General features: G+C 40.9%; 1 protein-coding gene across 1 annotated transcript; it reads left to right on the forward strand.

The window, feature by feature from the left end:
• The first annotated feature begins 203 nt into the window (after nt 1-203).
• Nucleotides 204-4200, forward strand: TCHHL1 (trichohyalin like 1). Its single transcript, XM_033196413.1, has 2 exons — nt 204-355; nt 810-4200. Exons 1-2 carry the CDS (start codon nt 218-220, stop codon nt 3375-3377), a joined length of 2706 nt encoding a protein of 901 aa, XP_033052304.1. The 5' UTR covers nt 204-217; the 3' UTR covers nt 3378-4200.
• The last annotated feature ends 15939 nt before the right edge of the window (nt 4201-20139 follow it).

Here is a 20139-nt window from a genome sequence, read left to right on the forward strand (position 1 = left end):
ACCTATGCTGGATCTGATCTCACCACAATGTCTGGTACAAAACTAAATCACCCCTGGAGTTCAGATATAATATTTTAAGATACAGAATAGAGCAGGGGTTGCAGTGGAGATGGGGGAGGAACAAAAAGGATGATTTTGGTATCTCCTCCCTGAGGGACCCATCCTGGAAAATGAGCTTTGTTTATTCTTTCTCACAGCCTCTCCTGAGTTTGTAAAGATGCCTCGGCTCCTGAGAGATGTCCTCTGTGTAATTGAGACATTCCACAAATATGCCAGTGAGGACAGTAAAGGGACCACACTGACTGGCAGAGAGCTGAAACAACTCCTCCAGGGCGAGTTTGGGGACTTTTTTCAGGTGAGCTGCTCACAGAGCTGTGGAAATTCTTTCCCACTCACCCTTTCTTTATAATCCAAGCAAGATAAGCATATGTGATCCCCAGCCATTTTACACCTAGCTAACAGTTCTCAGCACTCACTGTCTCTTGAACAACTATTTTCAGTCTCAATTCCCTACTCTGTTCAATCGCTTAGAGAAAAAAGAGGTTTTTATTACTGGGATTATTGCTTCTGCAAAGCCGACTTCTGAAAGGAGTCGCAAACCATTATGCATCAAAATGCAACTCACAAGTGTTGTAAATGCTCTTTCTCAGGCATAGCTCTCTGATGAAAAATGGCATGCAAATTCTTGCTATTCTGGGAAAGTTAACCAGTTACTGAGGAATGGGGTCAGAAAAATAGGATTCTTGGGAGACTGTTAGGACACTGGACCACATATAAATAAGCTGATTTCTCACTGTGTTTTCATGCAGCCATGTGTCCTTCATGCTGTGGAAAAAAATTCGAATCTTCTAAATATTGACAGTAATGGCATCATCAGTTTTGATGAATTTGTTCTTGCAATCTTCAACTTGTTGAACCTCTGTTATCTTGACATACAATTGTTACTAAGTTCAGAACTAACACAGGTGACTAAACCAGAGAAGGAGAAGCCAGATGATGTGTATCTTCAGGCAACCAGCAGAGATGGTCAGTGGACAGTGGGAACTTCACCAACTCAAGAAGAGAGGATGCTTCCTTCAGGAATGGCATCATTATCTCAGCTCATCCCTGAAGAAAGTGGAGCAGTTGGAAACAACAGAGTGGACCCATGGAGAGAAGCCAAGACTCACAACTTTCCAGGAGAAGCATCTGAATACAATAACCCTAAGAACCAACACCTGGAAGGAGATGAACAGATTCAGGAAGTGGCCCAAGATGTACAAACAACAGAAGACAATGAAGGCCAACTTAAGACAAATAAGCCAATGGCAGGATCAAAACAGACCAGTAGTCCCACAAAGAGGAAGGGACAAGATAAGAAGATCTCCCGGGAGGGAGATGAAACAGTCAGAGAGCAAAGTGTCTCCAAGATAAGAGACCAGCTTGGAGAACAAGAAGGAAACTTGGAAACCCAAAATTCACCACCAGAAGAAGCAACACAAAGACCATCTGAAGATCAGGAAGTTAGAACAGAAAAGGAGAAATACTCTAATACACAAGAACCACCCCTGCAAGGAGAAGATGAACCCAGTTCAGAGCGTGCAGACCTGCCAGAACAAGCTGCTGCCAGGACACTATCTCAGACACAGAAATCAACTGATCCCAAGGATGTCTGTAGAACATTTGACACTCAAGAACCAGGAAAGGATGCTGACCAGACACCAGCTGAGACAAAGAATTCGGGTGAACCTGAGGATTATGGCAGAACATCTGACACCCAAGAAAAAGAAAGTGAAACAAAGGACCTGCCAGTCCAAGGTGGTAGCAGAAATGGTTCGGAAACATCTGACATGAAAGATGAAAGGAAAGAGAGGAGAGGTCCTAAGACCCATGAAACAGCAGGGCAGAAAGAACGTGACAGAAAAACTCGGCCACTAGTCCTGGAAACTCAAACACAGGATGGGCAACATCAGGAATTCCAAGGATTATCAAAATCAAAAGATGCTGAAAAGGGTTCTGAGACACAATATCTAAGCTCAGAAGGAGGAGATCAGACTCACCCTGAACTTGAAGGATCGGCAGTCTCAGGAGAAGAGGCAGAACACACCAAAGAAGGCACAACAGAAGCATTTGTGAACAGCAAAAACGCACCTGCAGCAGCAAGGACACTGGGGGCAAGAGAAAGCACACAAGATTTAGCACCATTTGAGAAGCAGTCCGCAGTAGAAAATAGTAGGGTCACCAAGACTCATGACAAGCCAGTTGAGGAAGAGGATGATTACCAGGGGGAGGACCCTGAGTCACCATTCACACAGAATGATGAGGGGTCTTCTGAAACTCCCAGTAGCCTGGCTTCAGAGGAAGATAACAGCAGCTCAGAGACAGGTGAACTGCCTGTGCAAGGGGACTCCAAGAGTCAAGGGGACCCACATGGAGAGTCTGTGCAAGGAGGTCACAATAATAACCCAGATACTCAGAGGCAGGGAACACCTGGTGAGAAAAACAGAGCTCAGGAGGCAGTGGTGCCAGCAGTCAGAGGAGAGGATGTACAGCTCACAGAGGACCAGGAACAGCCTTCCAGAGGAGAACACAAGTATCAAGGCCCAGGGACCAAAGGCCCAGGTGTAGCTGTGGAGCCCAGTGGACACCCAGAAGCACAGGAATCCACAGCAGGAGATGAAAACAGAAAGTCCCTGGAAATAGAGATCACAGGTGCCCTGGATGAAGACTTCACTGACCAGCTTTCCCTAATGCAGCTCCCTGGAAAGGGAGATAGCAGAAATGAATTAAAGGTCCAAGGCCCAAGTAGCAAAGAAGAGAAAGGTAGAGCAACAGAGGCCCAGAATACTATGTTAAAAAATCTGGATGAGGACAGTTCAGCCTCCCACAAGATACAACTTGAAACAAAGAAAACCGTAACATCTGAGGAGGAAGATGAAAGTCCCCAAGAGCTGGCAGGAGAAGGTGGTGACCAAAAAAGTCTAGCCAAGAAAGAGCACAATTCTTCAGTCCCCCGGCCAAGTCTTGAAAAGCAGATGCAGACAGACCAAGAGCCCTGTTCTGTGGAGAGGGGTGCCATCCATTCCAGTCCACTATACCAGTACCTACAGGAGAAGACACTGCAGCAAACAAACATAACCCAAGAGGACCATCAAAAGCAAGTTCAGATAGCCCAGGCATCAGGCCCAGAGCTTTGTAGTGTATCCCTCACCAGTGAGACCTCAGATTTTTCTGTCTTTTTCAACTACAACCAAGCATCACAATCATATACCAGGGGACTTCCACTTGATGAATGTCCTGCTGGTGCACCAGCTCCCCAGGCCTTGGAAGATAAGCAGGGTCACCCTCAGAGAGAGAGGCTGGTACCACAAAGGGAGGCAAGCACCACAAAGCAATGAATCATTATCATCTCAACATGCGCCTGATTTCTCTCCCAATCACCCTCACTATTCACGTGTACACATTCAGAAGCAGATTAACAATATTTTAAATTTTCTTCCTAAATTTCTACAAGAGCAAATAATAAAGTATTCAGCAGTGGGAGCCACCACTAAAGAAATATCTGAACAAATACAGTCAGTAAAACTCCTACCAAACGATGCTACTTCCAAGTGTCAAAATGGACTTTGTCATGAGACAATTTACCTCAATGTACCTGTCATTAAAAATAGAAAAATTCCTTCCATATCTTTAGCAGGTGCCAGTTTTTCCAACTGATTCATTGAATTTAAAATGGAGCAGTAGGAAATTATGAGACCCTGCAATGCTATCCCATAATCATAAAATATTAATTCATAGATATAGATTACTCTGCTTCATGACATTTCCTAGAAGTATTTCAAGTTCATCCTAAAATTTTATCCTTCAAAATAATTTTAGACAACACCATAACTTAATTATGATTTTCTAGCACTTGATTAAAGTAAATTTGTGATTCTTTGCTCATGTTCAGGTGCAGCTGAATCTATTACCATGGATTCATTCATTCAACTACTCATCCAACCAATTTTTATTAAATCCCACTCCTTATGCAAACTTATCATAGCTTTCGGCTCAAATAAACAATCAGAATAATTATGAGAGAGAACACAAATCTAAAGTATGTTTGATTTTATAAGAAGCTCTTATAACCAACCATCCAGTGAGTCTACTAAGTGTTTACCTATATGGTTTGATGAGGGCATTAAATTAAAATTGATAATTAAACAACCTGATGATCAATTTCTTTTGTTGATTCATTTTTTTCCCCCTTCATTCTCCTTGGAGAATGAATTCATCTTGCCTTGGAGACACTGATCAAAAACAAAAACAATCTTAGTTATTTGTGTTTTTTCAAAAGACTATAATTAAAGTATGATGCTCTTCCAGCTTAGTCATAACCCAAGAAAGGAATAAAACTGTTATCATACAATGTTTCCTGAAGCCAAAAAGCAGTCCAATACTCCATCTCCCATTGCATTCTGCCTTCTAGGTTCAGTATTCTTCCACTTCAACCTTCACATTTTCCAGAGCCCAAAATCCAAGTATATACCCTCCCCCTCCAATATTTTCAGCTCTTTTCATTCTACACTCAAACATGAATTATATCCCTACCTGAAAATAATATTATTTTAAATAAGCAAGAGACATGAGACAATTCATAAAAAGAAAAATATATATATTTTTTCTTTTAGCTTGTCTATGCTCTAGTATATATACACACACAAATACACATATACACTACACTAGAGCATAGACTTACTAAAGGAAAAAATCATATACATAATTTTTTAGTTTATAAAATTATATACATAATTTTGTAGTTTATAAAACCATATATAATTTTTAGTTTATAAAATTACATATAATTTTTTAGTTTATAAAACTATACATAATTTTTTAGTTTATAAAATTATACATTTTTAGTTTATAAAATTATATATAATTTTTATTTATATATAAGTATATATAATTTTAGTATAAATATATATATACATACTAGAGCATAAACTCATCATCCCTTTTGGCAAGCAATGTGGCAATAGGTATCTGAGTCCATAAAAATGAAAAACTTCCTTATTAATAAATTCACCAAAGAAGCTATACAGATAGCCAATAAATATTTGAAATCCTCACTAGAATTGAAGAAAAAGTGAATGACAAAACAGCTCCAGTGGCAATGGTGCTGGCAGTCAGAAGAAAGGATACACAACTCAGAGAAACAAGAACAGTCAAAAAGCAGAAACATTTACCTATATGGTTTGCTGAGAGCATTAAATAAATGGGTAGTAATCCCAGCAGTTTGGGAAGCCAAGGCAGGAGGATCACTTGAGCTCAGGAGTTTGAGACTAGCCTGGACAACATAGTGAGACTAATATCTACTAAAACAGAAAAAGAAATCAAAATTTTCTGTACAATAAGCATATTTTATTTTCTTAACTGAAAAAATTAAAAACTTAATAGCAATAATTTTTAAACATTCTGTTAGTATTCTAGCAATCGGCCCTAATAGAATGGTGGGCAGAAAGAATAAAAGTTAGCTGAATATATATATGTTTTTGCCATCATCCTTCAAGTAGTATTCCTTTGAAGGTGATGTTGCCCTCCATCCAACAAGCCTAAAGACTTCCAACTTCCACAGTTCTGGACAGCGGGCACTGATGACCGTCTTTCATGAAATACTCCTTTCAATGGTCTTTCCCCATCTCCCCAGGTAATTCCTCTCATCCAGTCCCCAAGACTGTGCACCCTTTCCAAGGACTCTTCTTCTTATGAACTTTCTCCTCGTGAGAACCCATGCTTGGTCCAACTTACTATTATCTTTTTCACACTGATGAGTCTCAATTCACCTTGTTCAAATCTGACTGTGCACTTCAATCCAGTCTCTACAAATGCTCACAGATATGATGCCTTCTATTGTCAACGACTTCCAGGCAAACTGGCTTGTCTTCTCAATTTCTTTCCTACTGCCATTCTCTCAATCTTCATTCTATCATGCTTCAAAGGCACAAACTTTGGAATCATCATTTGCCTTGTCTTATTCTTCACATCTCATCCACTCTGTTATCTCAATAGTTTTTCTTAAGTCTGTATTATAGATCCATCTTTCATTCTCCATTCCCTGTAGGACTTCATGTACCCTCCACCTAAAATAACATCTTTCCCCGCAACTTTTCCTGAATGACCAAATTCCGTTTGTCTTCTGGGATCTGATGCCGATGACACTTTATTCATTCATTCCCAATTTTCTTTAAAAAAAAAAAAATCCATGTTAGTGCCAGATATTAGGCAAAGTATTAGGGATACAGCAGTGTCCAAAACAAGTTAGCTCGTCATCTTGGAGCTTGTATTCTACTGAAGGAAGGGAGAGACAAACAACAATAAATAAACAAGACAATTCAATGCAATAACGGAAGATAATGTGATAGAGAGGAGGCAGGGGAATAGGGAGGCAGAGGCAGGCAGGACGCAGCTCCAGAGTACTACTTGAACCCTTCCTGATGCTTTAGCCAGAGCAGATCTTATCCTTTTCTGAACTCCATAGTCTTTATTTGTGCTATTAAAAAATCATTGTTTATTGAGTTATAATTATTTGTGTGCTTGTCTAAGCTCTCCTTTTAGACTATAAACTCCTTGATGGCAAGGCTCACAACTTACACATCTTGCTATTCTTCAGCAGCATGAAGTTTGGCGCCAGATGTATTCTTTTTTTTTTTTTTTTTTTTTTTTTTGAGGTGGAGTTTCAGTCTTTTTCCCTAGGCTGGAGTACAATGGCACTATCTCAGCTCACTACAACCTCCGCCTCCTGGGCTCAAGGGATTCTCCTGCCTCAGCCTCCCAAGTAGCTGGGATTACAGGTGCCTGCCACCACGGCTGGCTAATTTTTTTGTATTTTTAGTAGAGATGGGGTTTCACCGTGTTGGCCAGGATGGTCTCGATCTCTTGACCTCATGATCCACCCGCCTCAGCCTCCAAAAGTGCTGGGATTACAGGGGTGAGCCACCGCACCCGGCCGTGCCAGATGTATTCTATGGTTTCAATAAATGTTTGTTGAATATATAAGTGAGTGCCTATATCATTGCAACAGCCTCTTCTTAGCTGTCCCCCTGCTTCCTGTCCAGTCCCCATTCAGTCACTTATGAATTTTGCAAAACACTGTTTGCACCTTTTCACCTCCCTCTGTTCAAGACCTCTCAGTGACACTTTATGCTTTCCTGCATGCCACATCAAGTTTTAACTGATCAGAATCTCTATAATCTATCTCTCTAATTACAATTTACCACTAGTTCCTGTAGAAATCTTTCAGAAGCCACAGATTGGTCATCTAATTGTCTTTTAACTTTTAACCCTCACCTTAATCATTTAAATTCTATCCTATTAAGTTTACAGGGACATTGTTGGGATTGAATTCACTCATTCATTCATTTTATTTGAACATATTTATTAAGCACTGGTCATGTGCCAGGCACCATGGGGTACACTGGACATGCCTGAGTGAATGGAACAGTCATGATCCCTGCACTCATGTCCCTGCATAAGAGAGGTGGTCTTAAGACAGAAAAAAGTTCTGCAAAGAGCTATTCAAAGGCAAGTTGTTAGTAGTATTATTACTTCCAGCTCCGTGCCTCTGCTCTTGTGGTCACCCTCCCTGAAATGTTTTTTTCTAATTTCCTCTCTACTTCCTCAATTATATCTACCCTTCAAGCCTTAGACTAAATCTGACCTCCACTAGAAATCTCACACTGATCTTTTAACTATTACATCATTTCATAGCCTGCACCATCCAGATTAATACTTTAATATTTACTAGCTAATATTACTCACTAATTGTTCTCAGCATTATTTCCCCAAACAAGTAGATAAAAAGCCACTGAAGAGAAGGAATAATTTTTATACCCTAATACTCCAAGTGTCCTTGAGTAAATTACTTAACTTCTGTGACCTCAGTATCTGCCTGTATAAAATGTTATTATAATTCACAGTTATTGTAAAGAATTAAGAAGAAATAGAGCTAGTGTGCAGAAGATACAAAGTATGCCTATAAGTCAATGAGTAAAAGGCAATCTCTTTTCTTAAAAAATAAAAAGGAAAAGACATAAAAGAAGATATTTCCAAAGCCAATGAAAAAGATATTGGCTCAACCTTATCAGGTATCAGATAATTGCAAATTAAATCATGTTGAGAACCACTCATACCTATCAAATGTCTGAAATTTACAAGTAATAATGTCAAATGTGTGCAAAGATGTAGAGCAACTAGAACTCTCACACTAGTAGTAGGAGAATAATTGATATAATAATCATTTAGGAGAACTGTAGGGCAATCTCTCTAAAGCTAAACACATGCAAACTCCATAGCTAAGTAACTCCAGCCCAGGCAGATAACCCAACAGAAATGCACCAAAAAGCATATTGAAAAATATTCATTGCAGCATGGTTTGTTACACCCCAAAGGAGAAGACAATCCAAAGATCTATTAACTGAAAATGGACAACAACAAATTGTACTATATTCATACAATGCACTATTATACAGCAATGAGACTGAAAGAATTAAAGCCATATGCCACAACATAGAAGAACTTCACAAGCATAATGTTGACAAAATTAAGCCTGACACAAAAGCCTTCATACTGAGTGGCTGCATTTACATAAAGCTCAAAACAACAACCAAAAACAACACTAATCTATGACATTAGAAGTCAGAATAATGGTACCACAAGGGAGCAGGGAGGGGATAGAACATGGGGACTTTCAGGGTCTTGATTAACGTTCTATTTCTTGATTTGGGCAGTGGTTACATGGAAGTGTTTACTTTGTAATAATTCATCATTATACACTTATGATCTGAATATTCTTCAATAAGAGAATGTGTTTAAAAAGAATAAGTGGAACAATACATATGAAAGTGGCCAGCAAACCACCTGGCATTAGTAGGTGCTCAATATGTATCTGTTTACTATTTAACATTGAACCTGGAATAGTACCAAATATGAGAGACACTTTATTCATCTATTAACTTAACAATTGACCACCTACTAAACTATGTATACAGGGTATATGGTGAGTAACAAAATAGACAATTCATAATAGCTTTCACCAAGTTACATATTGAAGTCAGATCCTTGATTTTTTTATGTACATTGAATAAAACCTCCTCATTCGTGTGCTCAATTTTTGCCAAAACTATAAGAAATACACATGTGAAACTCATCACTTCTTTGGCTGTCAAAATGCTGTTGAGAACTTTGTCCATTTTATCATGCGGTACCCACCTTTATAAAGTCCCCCACGAGATATTCTTTTTAGAATTCAGTTCTGAGAAATGCTCTCTTTTGCCACAAAAAAAGCATAGATAGTTATCTTACTTTCTGACTGTGAAGGCCATGTAACTGATGGTGTTTTCCTTTGAGAATTGCTGTCAGAAATCCCTGAACCAAGATTGAAGAGCAATAACAGCAATTGTGTTGACCCTCATGGTCAACAAATTTGAATTTTCCTTTTTCCTAGTTTTAATTTTCTACTTTTTTTATTTAACCACTTTACTGTGTATGATAAGCTGCTTCAAATCCATATGAAGAGGCTGTAAATAAATATACTGAAAAGGGAAAAATTAAGTCTCTCTCAAAGACTACTTCATAAGTAGTCGATAAAGACATACTTTGGTTTATATACAGTGATCTATGTTTCTAGTTTTACAACCACTCTTAATGCCAGGAATATGTTTGTCAGAATGTAGGTTAGGAAGGTGGAAGAAAGAGCCACGGACATTCAGACAACGGTCAGAGATATCACATACTGCAAGGAGAACCCAGGATTTTACATAAGGACCCAAATGCAGCTTCCAATAGCCTCACCCACTCTGTCCTTAGGGTCAATTTGACCTCATCAGGATTTGCCATCACTAATCAATCAGTCAATAAGCAGTTAATGACCACATTGGAACAATAAACAGATAATCACTAATGGAATCCAGACCCATTTCAAGTGTTAAGTAGTTAAGAAGAAGAACAAAATTTGATCTCTACCCCCAAGTAGTTCACAATATAATTAAGACAAGACCTGCTCGTGAAACAGCTGGAGAGCGCACAGCTCAGGGCATGAATACAGCTTCATTATCCAACTCCTGCCAAATGCCTCAGCGCAGGCCTGGCTGGTCATGGCACCCATAATCAGTGTAGAAACTTTTTTTAAGGGGTGTAAAATATGGTAGTTAGAGTTGTTTGTTTGTTTTTCAACAAATATTTACTACATGACTACCACCTGGTAAGCAATTTCTAGGTGTTGGGAATAAAGCGGTGAACAAAGCAGAACAAGTCTCCACCCTCATGTTTCTACATTCTAATGGGGAAAATAGAAAATAAACAGATAGACAAACAGCTGTATACTAACTCATGTGGGATAAATGTTAGGGAGAGTAAAAAGCAGAGTAGGAGGATAGGGAGGGAGTCAGGGGAAGTGAGAGTGTTACTGTTTAAGAGAGGATGGTCAAATGACACCTGAATAGAGACCTGCAGAAGGTGAGGAAGGAAACCATGCACTTCAGAAAAGAGCACTTCAACAGAGGAAACAGCACGTTCAAAGGCCCGGAAACGGGCATGCCTAGCACATTCAAGGAACAACAAGGAGGATGGTATGGTCGGAATGTTGTGAGCAATGATGATGACAGTGGGAGAAGAGGAAGTCAGCGAAATATGGACCCAACCAAGTCACCAGGGAAGGCTCCCAGGAGAAGACGGAGTTTGGCTAGCAGGGATGGGCCTGGTTCCCCTCAGGCCAAAAGGAACAACATTAACAAAGGCATTGAGGCAGGCAAGAGGGTGTGGTGCCCAGAGAGCGAGGAGTACAGTCAATCCTATTCCAGATATGGGCAAACAGGAGAGAAGCCTGGATGGTGAGGAGGGCCTGTGATGGAGTCTCCTAAAAACAGCCATAAACTTTATTTCTTGAGAGCTTGTCAAACCACTGAGATAGGAGTTACAACCCCAGCACTGTCATTTCCACAGGAACACATGCTAGGCAACATTTTAAGGAAAGAAAGTAAAAACAGAAAGAAAAGAGAATTTGAAGAAAAGACAGAATTCTTCCATCACTATCGATATATGTCCGGGTGTATATGTCACCTGAAGGGGCCAGCAGGGTTCACGACAACATTAGGATTGTCCAGAACCTCCAGAAAATATCTTCCTGACCTTCATAAACCACTGAAGGAGAAACCAGGGAATGTTTCAGAGCCAACTCTGAGGGTGGCTGATGACACACAACTGCCCCTGAAGGGACCCCCACGAAGATGGACACGAGTTTCTTTTAGGTCTATGTCTGGGCAAGTGGAGCATGAGGATAGGGATACCTGGAGGCTGAGACAGGGAGCCTGAGGCAGACAGGAAGCCTCCCAGCAGTCATGCTTCTTTGCTGAGCCCTTTAGAACAAGTTTAAAGCTCAGGCTTTTTTGTAAAGCCATGAGAATATTCTGGTTTCCACTGGGTGAGTTGAGGTGGTTTTGAAACACAGAATCTGAAACTTGTCCAGCTGAGTTACTAGCTCTACTTGAGTAAACTGTGGGACAATAATTTTTCTCAAACAAGGGTTTAGTTAACTGTTCCTCACCATTCCCCTCACTTCTCCGTGATTCTATGCCAGGCCTGGGAGTGGTGTGGAATCAGATCAAGGAGCTCATGTGGTTTCTGGTCTCAAGAAGCATACAATCTGGCCCAGAAGATGAGGCTAAACTACAGGGGAAAACCGTGTGGAGACTTGTGTACCATGTCCACCTTGGTTTTCTCTACCTCTAAAGATGGAAAAGCTTGGAAAGAAAAACACCAAACTGATAATGGTCCTTGCCTCTGGGAAAAGTAAAAGGGAATCAGGAGAGACGGTAGTAGTCAAAGAAGTCTTACCTGTCATCAAGTAATGTTTCAATTTTTTCAAAGATCAGGAATGTATGTATTATTTTCGTGTAAATAAAAATTACTTTGAGATCTATAATTACTTCCATGTTTTAATCACAAACAAGAAAATCATACCCCATACTGATTTAGGTCTTAAAATCCTTAACAATCATAGTTTCAGAAAAAGGTCCTGATACATAAGGAAAGTCAGTTAAATGTTAACATTCTTTGGCCACTGGGTTTATTATCTTCTTCTAAGAAAGACACAAGGGATGAGAACTTTCTGCTTTTTTCTATTTTCTGATCAAGAAAAGCTTGGCTGAGCTAACCAAGAACATGTCAAGGATCTGAGAGTCCCCTGCCATGCCCCAGTTCATTCAGTTACATCCCTTCCTAATTGCGAACATGTTTAGGGGAGCCTACATTTCTGTAATTACTGGCTCCAGTGTATTTTTAAAAGCCTTATTCGGGTGGAATAAATTGTTTGCATTTAGTCATGCTGAACCTCATAATAAACACAGTAACTGGGATTTGCATGGTGCTTTTCTTCAGATAAGCTTAAAACACATTACAATCCAGTGTTTCCCTGAGCCACACCATATCCTTGTGACACATCCAAGAAATGGTGACCACTAGATCCCACTGCTGAGGCTCAGAGAGATTTGGTAAGATGCCTGAGGTTGCCGAGCAGGCAAAGTCCAAATGTGCACTCAGGATAGCCACCCCCAGCAGCAACTCCTCCGATCACCAAGCTTCTCCTACAGACAACTTGATGCCTTCAAATGACTCTGGCAGTCTCCTCTTATCTGTAATCATGGCTGTGGACACTTTCCAGGAAACTCCTCCCAGGCAGTGTCAAGACAAACCTTGACACTGAGGGGCAAAGACCATGTCACCAGAAGAATGTCACCACAGAAGTCATTCTGTCACCATTGGGCATGGACTGTGGGTCAGAAAATGACCTGCTGGTACAGGCAGTGTAGGTGGTAAAGCATGGGCCCCGGCACCAAGCAGGCCTCCCGCTGTGTAACTGTGGCAGGCTATCTCCTGGTGTGGACACACAGTAAGCGTCACTTTCCCTTCTCATAGCAAGAACTGGATGTATTCATTTTCAGTCTATTTGGCTTTTATTTTCCCTGATAGAAACTAATAAATTTTTAGGTAAAAGAATGAAAGAAAAGATCAAACTGAATGGAGACTTCAGGTCTGGAACGAATGGGGTGGGAGTAGAGAGGGGGAAGAGACAGAGGTAAGAAAAGGCACATGAAGAAAGGGACAATGAGAAACAGAAAAAGATTGAAATGTTGAAAGGGGGGGAGACAAAAGGAAGACAGAGAAGAGAACAGAGACTACCAGAAAATGAGAAAGAGCGGAGAAAAGCAAGAAGGCCCAGGAATCAGATAAGCCAGACTCAGGAGAGAAGCGCAGCAGACCAGGTGTGTCAGCAATAGCAGCCCGGAGACCACAGCCAAAACCCAGAAGCTGCAGGTCTGGCTGCCAAAGACGATTTACCAAGAGGGTGGGGAGACATTTGCACAAGGATAATTCCTCTCAAAAGCAAGGCTTTTCAAAGCAAGAATTATAATTATCTCTGTTACTCTTATTAATCACCCTGACGGCAACTAATGACCACAGGGAGCCCGTTCATCAGGCTCCTGCCCTTTAGACACACAGGGCAGTCAAATCCTCCAGGGTCACCCAGGGTGGGTGGCGTGCAAGCTGGGGAGAAAGACCTCCCTCCTCCTCCTTCAGTAGTCAGCCATGCCTGGGGCTGTCTGAATACGGGCATGAAAGAGTTTCCTACACAAATTCAAAAATAATGAAATATTATTGAGTCAAGTATTCGGAATACTTCCTCACAGAAACTATTTTGTTTTGTTTTGTTTTATTTTGAATAAATAATACACTTCAGACATTCTAGAAAAAAGAAACTCCCCAGGGCCATGGGGATGTTTAGGAGAGAAACTGAAGAGAAGACGTTTTGTATTTTTATTACAGACATCAGGGAAAGCTAAAAATGTCTTTATTACATACAATTTTAGAAGTCATGGAGGAGACTTAAAAACAAACAAACCAAATTAGATGTAAACAGATTTAGAATCGAGGCTTGTGTTGCTTTGGGAAACAGCAGTAGCCTATGGCCTCAGTATCCCCACGCAGGAAAGGTGCCTCCTTGTGGAGCTATTCTCAAAATCAGGGTGAGCAGCGAAAAAGAAAGGGCTACCATGCTCCTCAGGAAATACATTTGCCTGTATTCACTTATCTGATTTGACAGCTCTTCAATCTGTTTGTCATATCCACAGGCTATTAAAGATGTCTCCAATACTGCTTACTTCATAACTATTAACAAGATTATACAACCAGCTATCTCAGAGAATCCTACAGAATGCCTGCAGCAAAGGTGGGTGGAGGGGCAGCGGTGGGAGGGAGAGCATCAGGAAGAGTAGCTAATGGGTGCTGGGCTTATTATCTTGGTGATGGGTTGCTCTGTGCAGCCAACCACCATGGCACACGTTTACCTATGTAACAAACCTGCACATCCTGCACATGTACCTCAGAACTTAAAATAAAAATTGATAAATTTTTAAAAGGTGAGTGGGAATTATTTTTAGTATCATAAAGGATTATGTTAGAGTGCATCCACCTATACATAATTTCTTCAGAAACAAAGAAACTATTTATAAGCTGGTGAAATTGAAAATGGTTTTTAATTTTCAAGAAGTGACGTTTCAACAGACCACCAACTCTGTAGCACATAGATCCTCTCCTGTGTCCAACATTTTGCTGCTATCACCACCGAATAAGAAAAGTTGTTATCTCTCGGCCGGGCACGGTGGCTCACGCCTGTAATCCCAGCACTTTGGAAGGCTGAGGTGGGCAGATCACGAGGTCAGGCGATCGAGACCATCCTGGCTAACACGTTGAAACCCCGTCTCTACTAAAAATACAAAAAGAGTAGCCGGGTGTGCATCTGTAGTCCCAGCTACTGGGGAGGCTGAGTCAGGAGAATGGCGTGAACCCAGGAGGCGGAGCTTGCAGGGAGCCGAGATCGTGCCACTGCACTCCAGCCTGGGCAACAGAGTGAGACTCCCTCTCAAAAAAGAAAAAAGAAATGAAAAGTTGTTATCTCTCACACAGGGCAAACATCTTATGCTTTGACAGCAGATAGACACAGGGAGACGGGTCATGAGGCACAGAACCACCTGCCAAAGGAACAGGCCAGGTGAGGATTAAGACAGACCCACATTTGTGTTTTACATCACAGTATAGCAAGCATCTAATGCAACTGGGCACATCAGCCTCAACATATCCAAATAAAATGTGCAATTACAGACAGTGAAAGCGATCTTGTTCATGACTAAAATGGCTCAGGTTAAGAACTCACTTATTTTACTTGCAGGAGATAAGGCCACTCTTGGTTCACAAGGTTTTTCTTGAGAGTACTTCAGCACACTGTCAAGACATCCTGGTGGTACTATGGCCCCACAGGGATGTGAGAAGTAGCTGTCCCTCAGGAGCCAGGCTGTAGACACAGAACAAATGCAAAATAGGGGTGGCATTCAAGGAAATGCTGAGTTTAAAAGCCCCGCTGAGAGGGGAAACAGGTGGAATGAGGTTTGGTTGGCAATCAGTCAGTCCATTATACACCAAGGGTGTTGTCTGCAAAAGATGGCAGGTTAAAGGCTGTTATTAAAACCCCTATATAAGCACCAGGATCCCCAAGCCCAGTATTCCATAAGCTCTCAGGCCTGAGTCCTCCGTTTCTCTTGGCAATCTAGGTAAGTTCTTCAAAAAAATTCTGTTTGTGTTTTTATAAATGTTTTCCTTTCTTAGTATTCTTATGTAGACAATTAGATTGCACAGATATAGCTTTGGCTTTCTGGAAAATTCTATGAAATTTCTAACACTGACAAGTTGTAATTAGAATGACAGGAGCAATATCCTAGTGGACTTTGCCCATGTTTTAAAAATACTGCTCTATCATCTTCAAAAACGGCATCATCTAAGAAGAGCTCCTGTCTTAGTCCCTAGCCACCGCTATGTGTAAATTATAAGACTGTACTGAGATAACTGCATCTCCTCCTCCAAGCTTTGAATTCCTTGAGGAAAGGAGCTATTTCTTATTCATCTTCCAGAACACAACACAGCATTGGCACAAAGGAAATTAAGAAATGCTTGCTGAGTCAGTTAATTCATTATTATTGCCATTGCAAAACTTTCTAGCTGCAAAGGATCCCAGAGGTCAGGTGGCCAGTAGTTCTTGCGGCTGCAAAGAAATCAATGGGGAGCTTTTTAAATGCAGAGTCTAGGACTCTACCCCAGACCTATTGGGTCACTCTCTCTGGAGGTGGGGCCTGGAGTCTTTATTTCTTTAAAGATCCCCCTAGTAACTCTACAGTACAGCGAAGTTTGGGAACCACAGACCTAATCCAACATATCACTCAAATCAGGGTTCACTCATTTGTTTCTGCACCCATTCATCAGGTGTTTATTGAACTTCTACTATATCTGAAGCACTAGGATAAATAAAAAATAGATAAGACACAGTCCTGGCCCTCAAAAAACAATCTCTAAAGGAGTCAGATAAGAAACAATCCAATTAAGTCAGATCTTTACACTGTAATTTACCTCCAAGAGATGAAGAAAGAAGGGATGATAGAAATTCAGAAAAATTAAATAAGTTGGGTATTCCTTGGTGCATTCCAGGTGCACTCCAGTTGGCAAAACAAGATGCCTCCCTATCTTCTGAGGAGCAGCATCAGTATCATCGATGTTTTCCACAAGCACGCAGACAGTGATGGAGACTGCTAGAGGCTGAACAAGACAAAATTCAAGACACTTCTTAGGCAAGAGTTTGGAATGGCTTTGGAGGCAAAAAGGACAGGGACTCACTCCTTGCACATTTACTCTGTTACTTGGAACTGTCTTCTTAGCTCCAGTGACACTACCCTCTCCTGGGTTTCCTCTTATGTCTCCAGCTGTCTCCTCTCAGTCATTTCAAGTTCCTCTTCCTCTGCCCATCACTTAAGGGTTGATATGCTCTGGAATTCTCTTCTCACTCTATGCATGTCTCCTGGGGATTTCATAGACTCTCACTGCTTCAACCACTGTATGCTGAAACCACTCTCTATATGCTGAAACTTTCAGTCACCTCATCAACCATATCTCTCTCCTGTGCTTCAGACCCATGGAGCATCTCCATTAGATATGGCACAAGCATTTCAAATTCAACCTGTGCAAGCCTCATCTTCCTTTTACATCCTATATATAAACAAATACAGCAGCACTACCCATTCATTTGTCCAAGCCAAGAACTTGGGTTCTAGCCTTGACAGCTCCATCTATTTTACCTCTCACATCTAATTACATCACCAAGCCCTCCTGATTCTGACTTCTAAATAAATATCTCTCAGACCTGGCCACTTCTTTCCTCAACCACTGCCCCTGAAGTGTTCTAGGCCACCAGTATCTCTGACTCGAATTATTGCAATAACCTCCTAATTGGTCTCTTCCCCCTCTATTCTTGTCCTTCCCTATCAACACTATCCACAATCTATTACCTACATGCAGCCAAAGTGACCCTATTTAGGTGTTTGTCATACAGGCTCCCATTTCACCCCTGTGGCACTTATCATAGTGTGTTATAATTACCTGTTTACTTGTCTATGAAGGCAGAGACCATGTCCTTTTGTGCTTTTATTTGTTTCTCTGGCATCTGGAATCATTCCTGTTATATGTTTATTAATTCATTTATTCAACTGATATTTACTTAGCATCACATACATGCCAGATATCTTTGTAGGCTCTGGGAAGAGTAGCCAGCAAAATAGACATGGTTCCTGCCTTCAAAAAACTTATAGACAATAAACCAAATAAACATAACAATGTATAGTTAAAAATACTATGGCTGGGCATGGTGGCTCATGCCTGTAATCCCAGCACTTTGGGAGGCCAAAGCGGGCAGATCACTTGAGGTCAGGATTTGGAGACCAGCCTGGCCAACATGGTGAAACCCCATCTCTACTAAAAATACAAAAATCAGCCAGGAGTGGTGACATATACCTGTAGTCCCAGTTACTCTGGAGGCTGAGGTAGGAGAATCGCCTGAACCTGGGAGATGGAGGTTGCAGTGAGCCAAGATTACACCACTGCATTCCAGCCTGGGCAACAGAGCAAGACTCCATCTCAAAAAATAAAAAACAGAAAAAAAAAACAAAACCAATAATAAGAGTTATGTTCTGTTGGGAAGTCAGAAGAGATTCTTTAAGGAAATTACATTTAAGTCAAGACTTGAAGGACGTGTAGGAGTTGACTAGATGAATAGGAAGTGTTCCAGGAAAAAAAGGAATACGAATAAAGTCCTTGAGTAAGGAAATAGCTTTTGTGCTCAAGGAACTAGAAGTTCAGTGTGGCTGGGCAGAAAGAATGGCAGGAGATGAAAGTGGAGAGCCAGGCAGGGACTAAATCAGACAGAGCTTTTTCAACCATGTTAAGTAATTTAGATACTTTCCTGAAATGCAATAGGAAGGCATTAAAGAGTTCTGAGCAGAGGAATAACTAAATCTAAATCACAAATTTTTAAAATCACTTGGTGTTTGGATGGGCAAATTTTTAAATTCACTTGGTATTTGGATGGGTAAAAGAAGAAACAAAGAAACCACTTAAAACACTACTGCAGAGCCAGGCACAGTGGCTTGCACCTGTAATTCCAGCTACTTGGGAAGCTGGGGCAAAAGGATCACTTGAGCCCAGAAGTTTGAGACTATAGTGAGCTATGATCATGCCACTGCACTCCAGTCTGGGTGACAGAGTAAGACCCTGACTCAAAAAAAAAAAAAAAAAAAGGGCTACTGCAACAGTATTGGCAAAAGATGATGGTAGCTTGGATTGAGAGAGTCCAAACAATGGAGAAGGAAAGAAGTAGATGGGTTGATAATATATTCTGGAGGTAGAAACAAAAGGCTTTATTATGGACTGGACTGTAGGGGTAAATGAGAGGAAAGAATCAAATACAGCTACCAAGCTTCTGGCTTGACAAACTGGAAGGATGGTGGTGCCATTTACTGAGATGGGGTGGACTTGATGAGAAATAGACATAAGAAGAAAATCAAGAGTTGGACATGTTGCATTTATTCTACCTGTGATATATCACAGAAAAGTGACCAAAGCAGTTAGACATACATGTCTGGAACTCAGAAGAGAGATCTGGCTTGCACAAAGACAAAAATCTGATTATCATCTGCTAATTGATGGTATGAAGCTATGGGAATAGATGAGAATGTAAAAACATAGGATAGGAAGAGTGTCCTATACTAAACCCTGAGTAACTCCAACATTTAGAGGCTAAGTAGAAAAGGAGAAACAAGGATAGAAAATGGAAACATGGGGCCAAAGATATAGAATGAAAACCAGGAGAGTGGGATATCATGAAATACAAGATAAGAAAATGTTTCCAAAGGAAGGATTCGTCAGTTGTGTCAACTGAGGCTTAGAGGTCAAGTAAAGATTGTGTCCACTGTATTTGGTACAACGGAAACCACTTGGTATAGTGGTGAATATGGATGCCAGAATGGCACATAAAGAGTAAAGAGTAATAAAGAGTAAAGAAGATAATAAAGGGTAAAGAAGTGGAGAATAAAGAGTAAAGAAGTGGAGACATTTACAGATAACTCTTTCAAGAAGCTTGGCAATAAATGGTGAGAAGAGATATTGGGTGGTAGAAAGAAAGAGATGTGAGATGTGAGAATGTGGTGCACAGGAAATTTTTTTTGTTGTTTTTTTTTTGAGATGGGGTCTTGCTCTGTCACCCAGGCTGGAGTGTAGTGGCATGATCTCTGTTCACTGCAACTTCTGCCTCCCGGGTTCAAGCAATTCTCCTGCCTCAGCCTCCTGAGTAGCTGGAATTACAGGCGCCTGCGGCCATGCCTGGCTAATTTTTTAATTTTTAGGAGATATGGGGTTTCACCATGTCGGCCAGGCTGGTCTCAAACCCCTGACCTCAGGTGATCTGCCTGCCTCCTCAGCCTCCCAAAGTGCTAGGATTACAGGCATGAACCACTGCTCCTGGCCCACAGGAAATTTTCCCACAGGAAATTTTTTAAAGTATGATAGCTAATAAAGCATATTGCTTCTCTGTCCAGAATGATCCAGTGGAGACTAAAGCATCAAAAAGTTAAGAGAAAGAGAAATTATAAGAAGTAACTCAGTCTTTATAAAGTAAATGGCATGAACTCCAGGGCACAAACAGATGGATTTGCTTTGGATAGAAAGAGAAAAATTTCCTCTACTGTTTCA

Source organism: Trachypithecus francoisi, unplaced genomic scaffold (genome assembly GCF_009764315.1).
Source record: "Trachypithecus francoisi isolate TF-2019V2 unplaced genomic scaffold, Tfra_2.0 Lachesis_group5, whole genome shotgun sequence".
Lineage (NCBI taxonomy): Eukaryota > Metazoa > Chordata > Mammalia > Primates > Cercopithecidae > Trachypithecus > Trachypithecus francoisi.

Excerpts from the sequence above, each read along its gene's own strand:
- TCHHL1 (XM_033196413.1), top strand. The coding sequence starts at position 218 with ATGCCTCGGCTCCTGAGAGATGTCCTCTGTGTAATTGAGACATTCCAC. Across the intron at positions 356-809 it reads AGTTTGGGGACTTTTTTCAG|CCATGTGTCCTTCATGCTGT; the intron begins GTGAGCTGCTCA and ends GTTTTCATGCAG.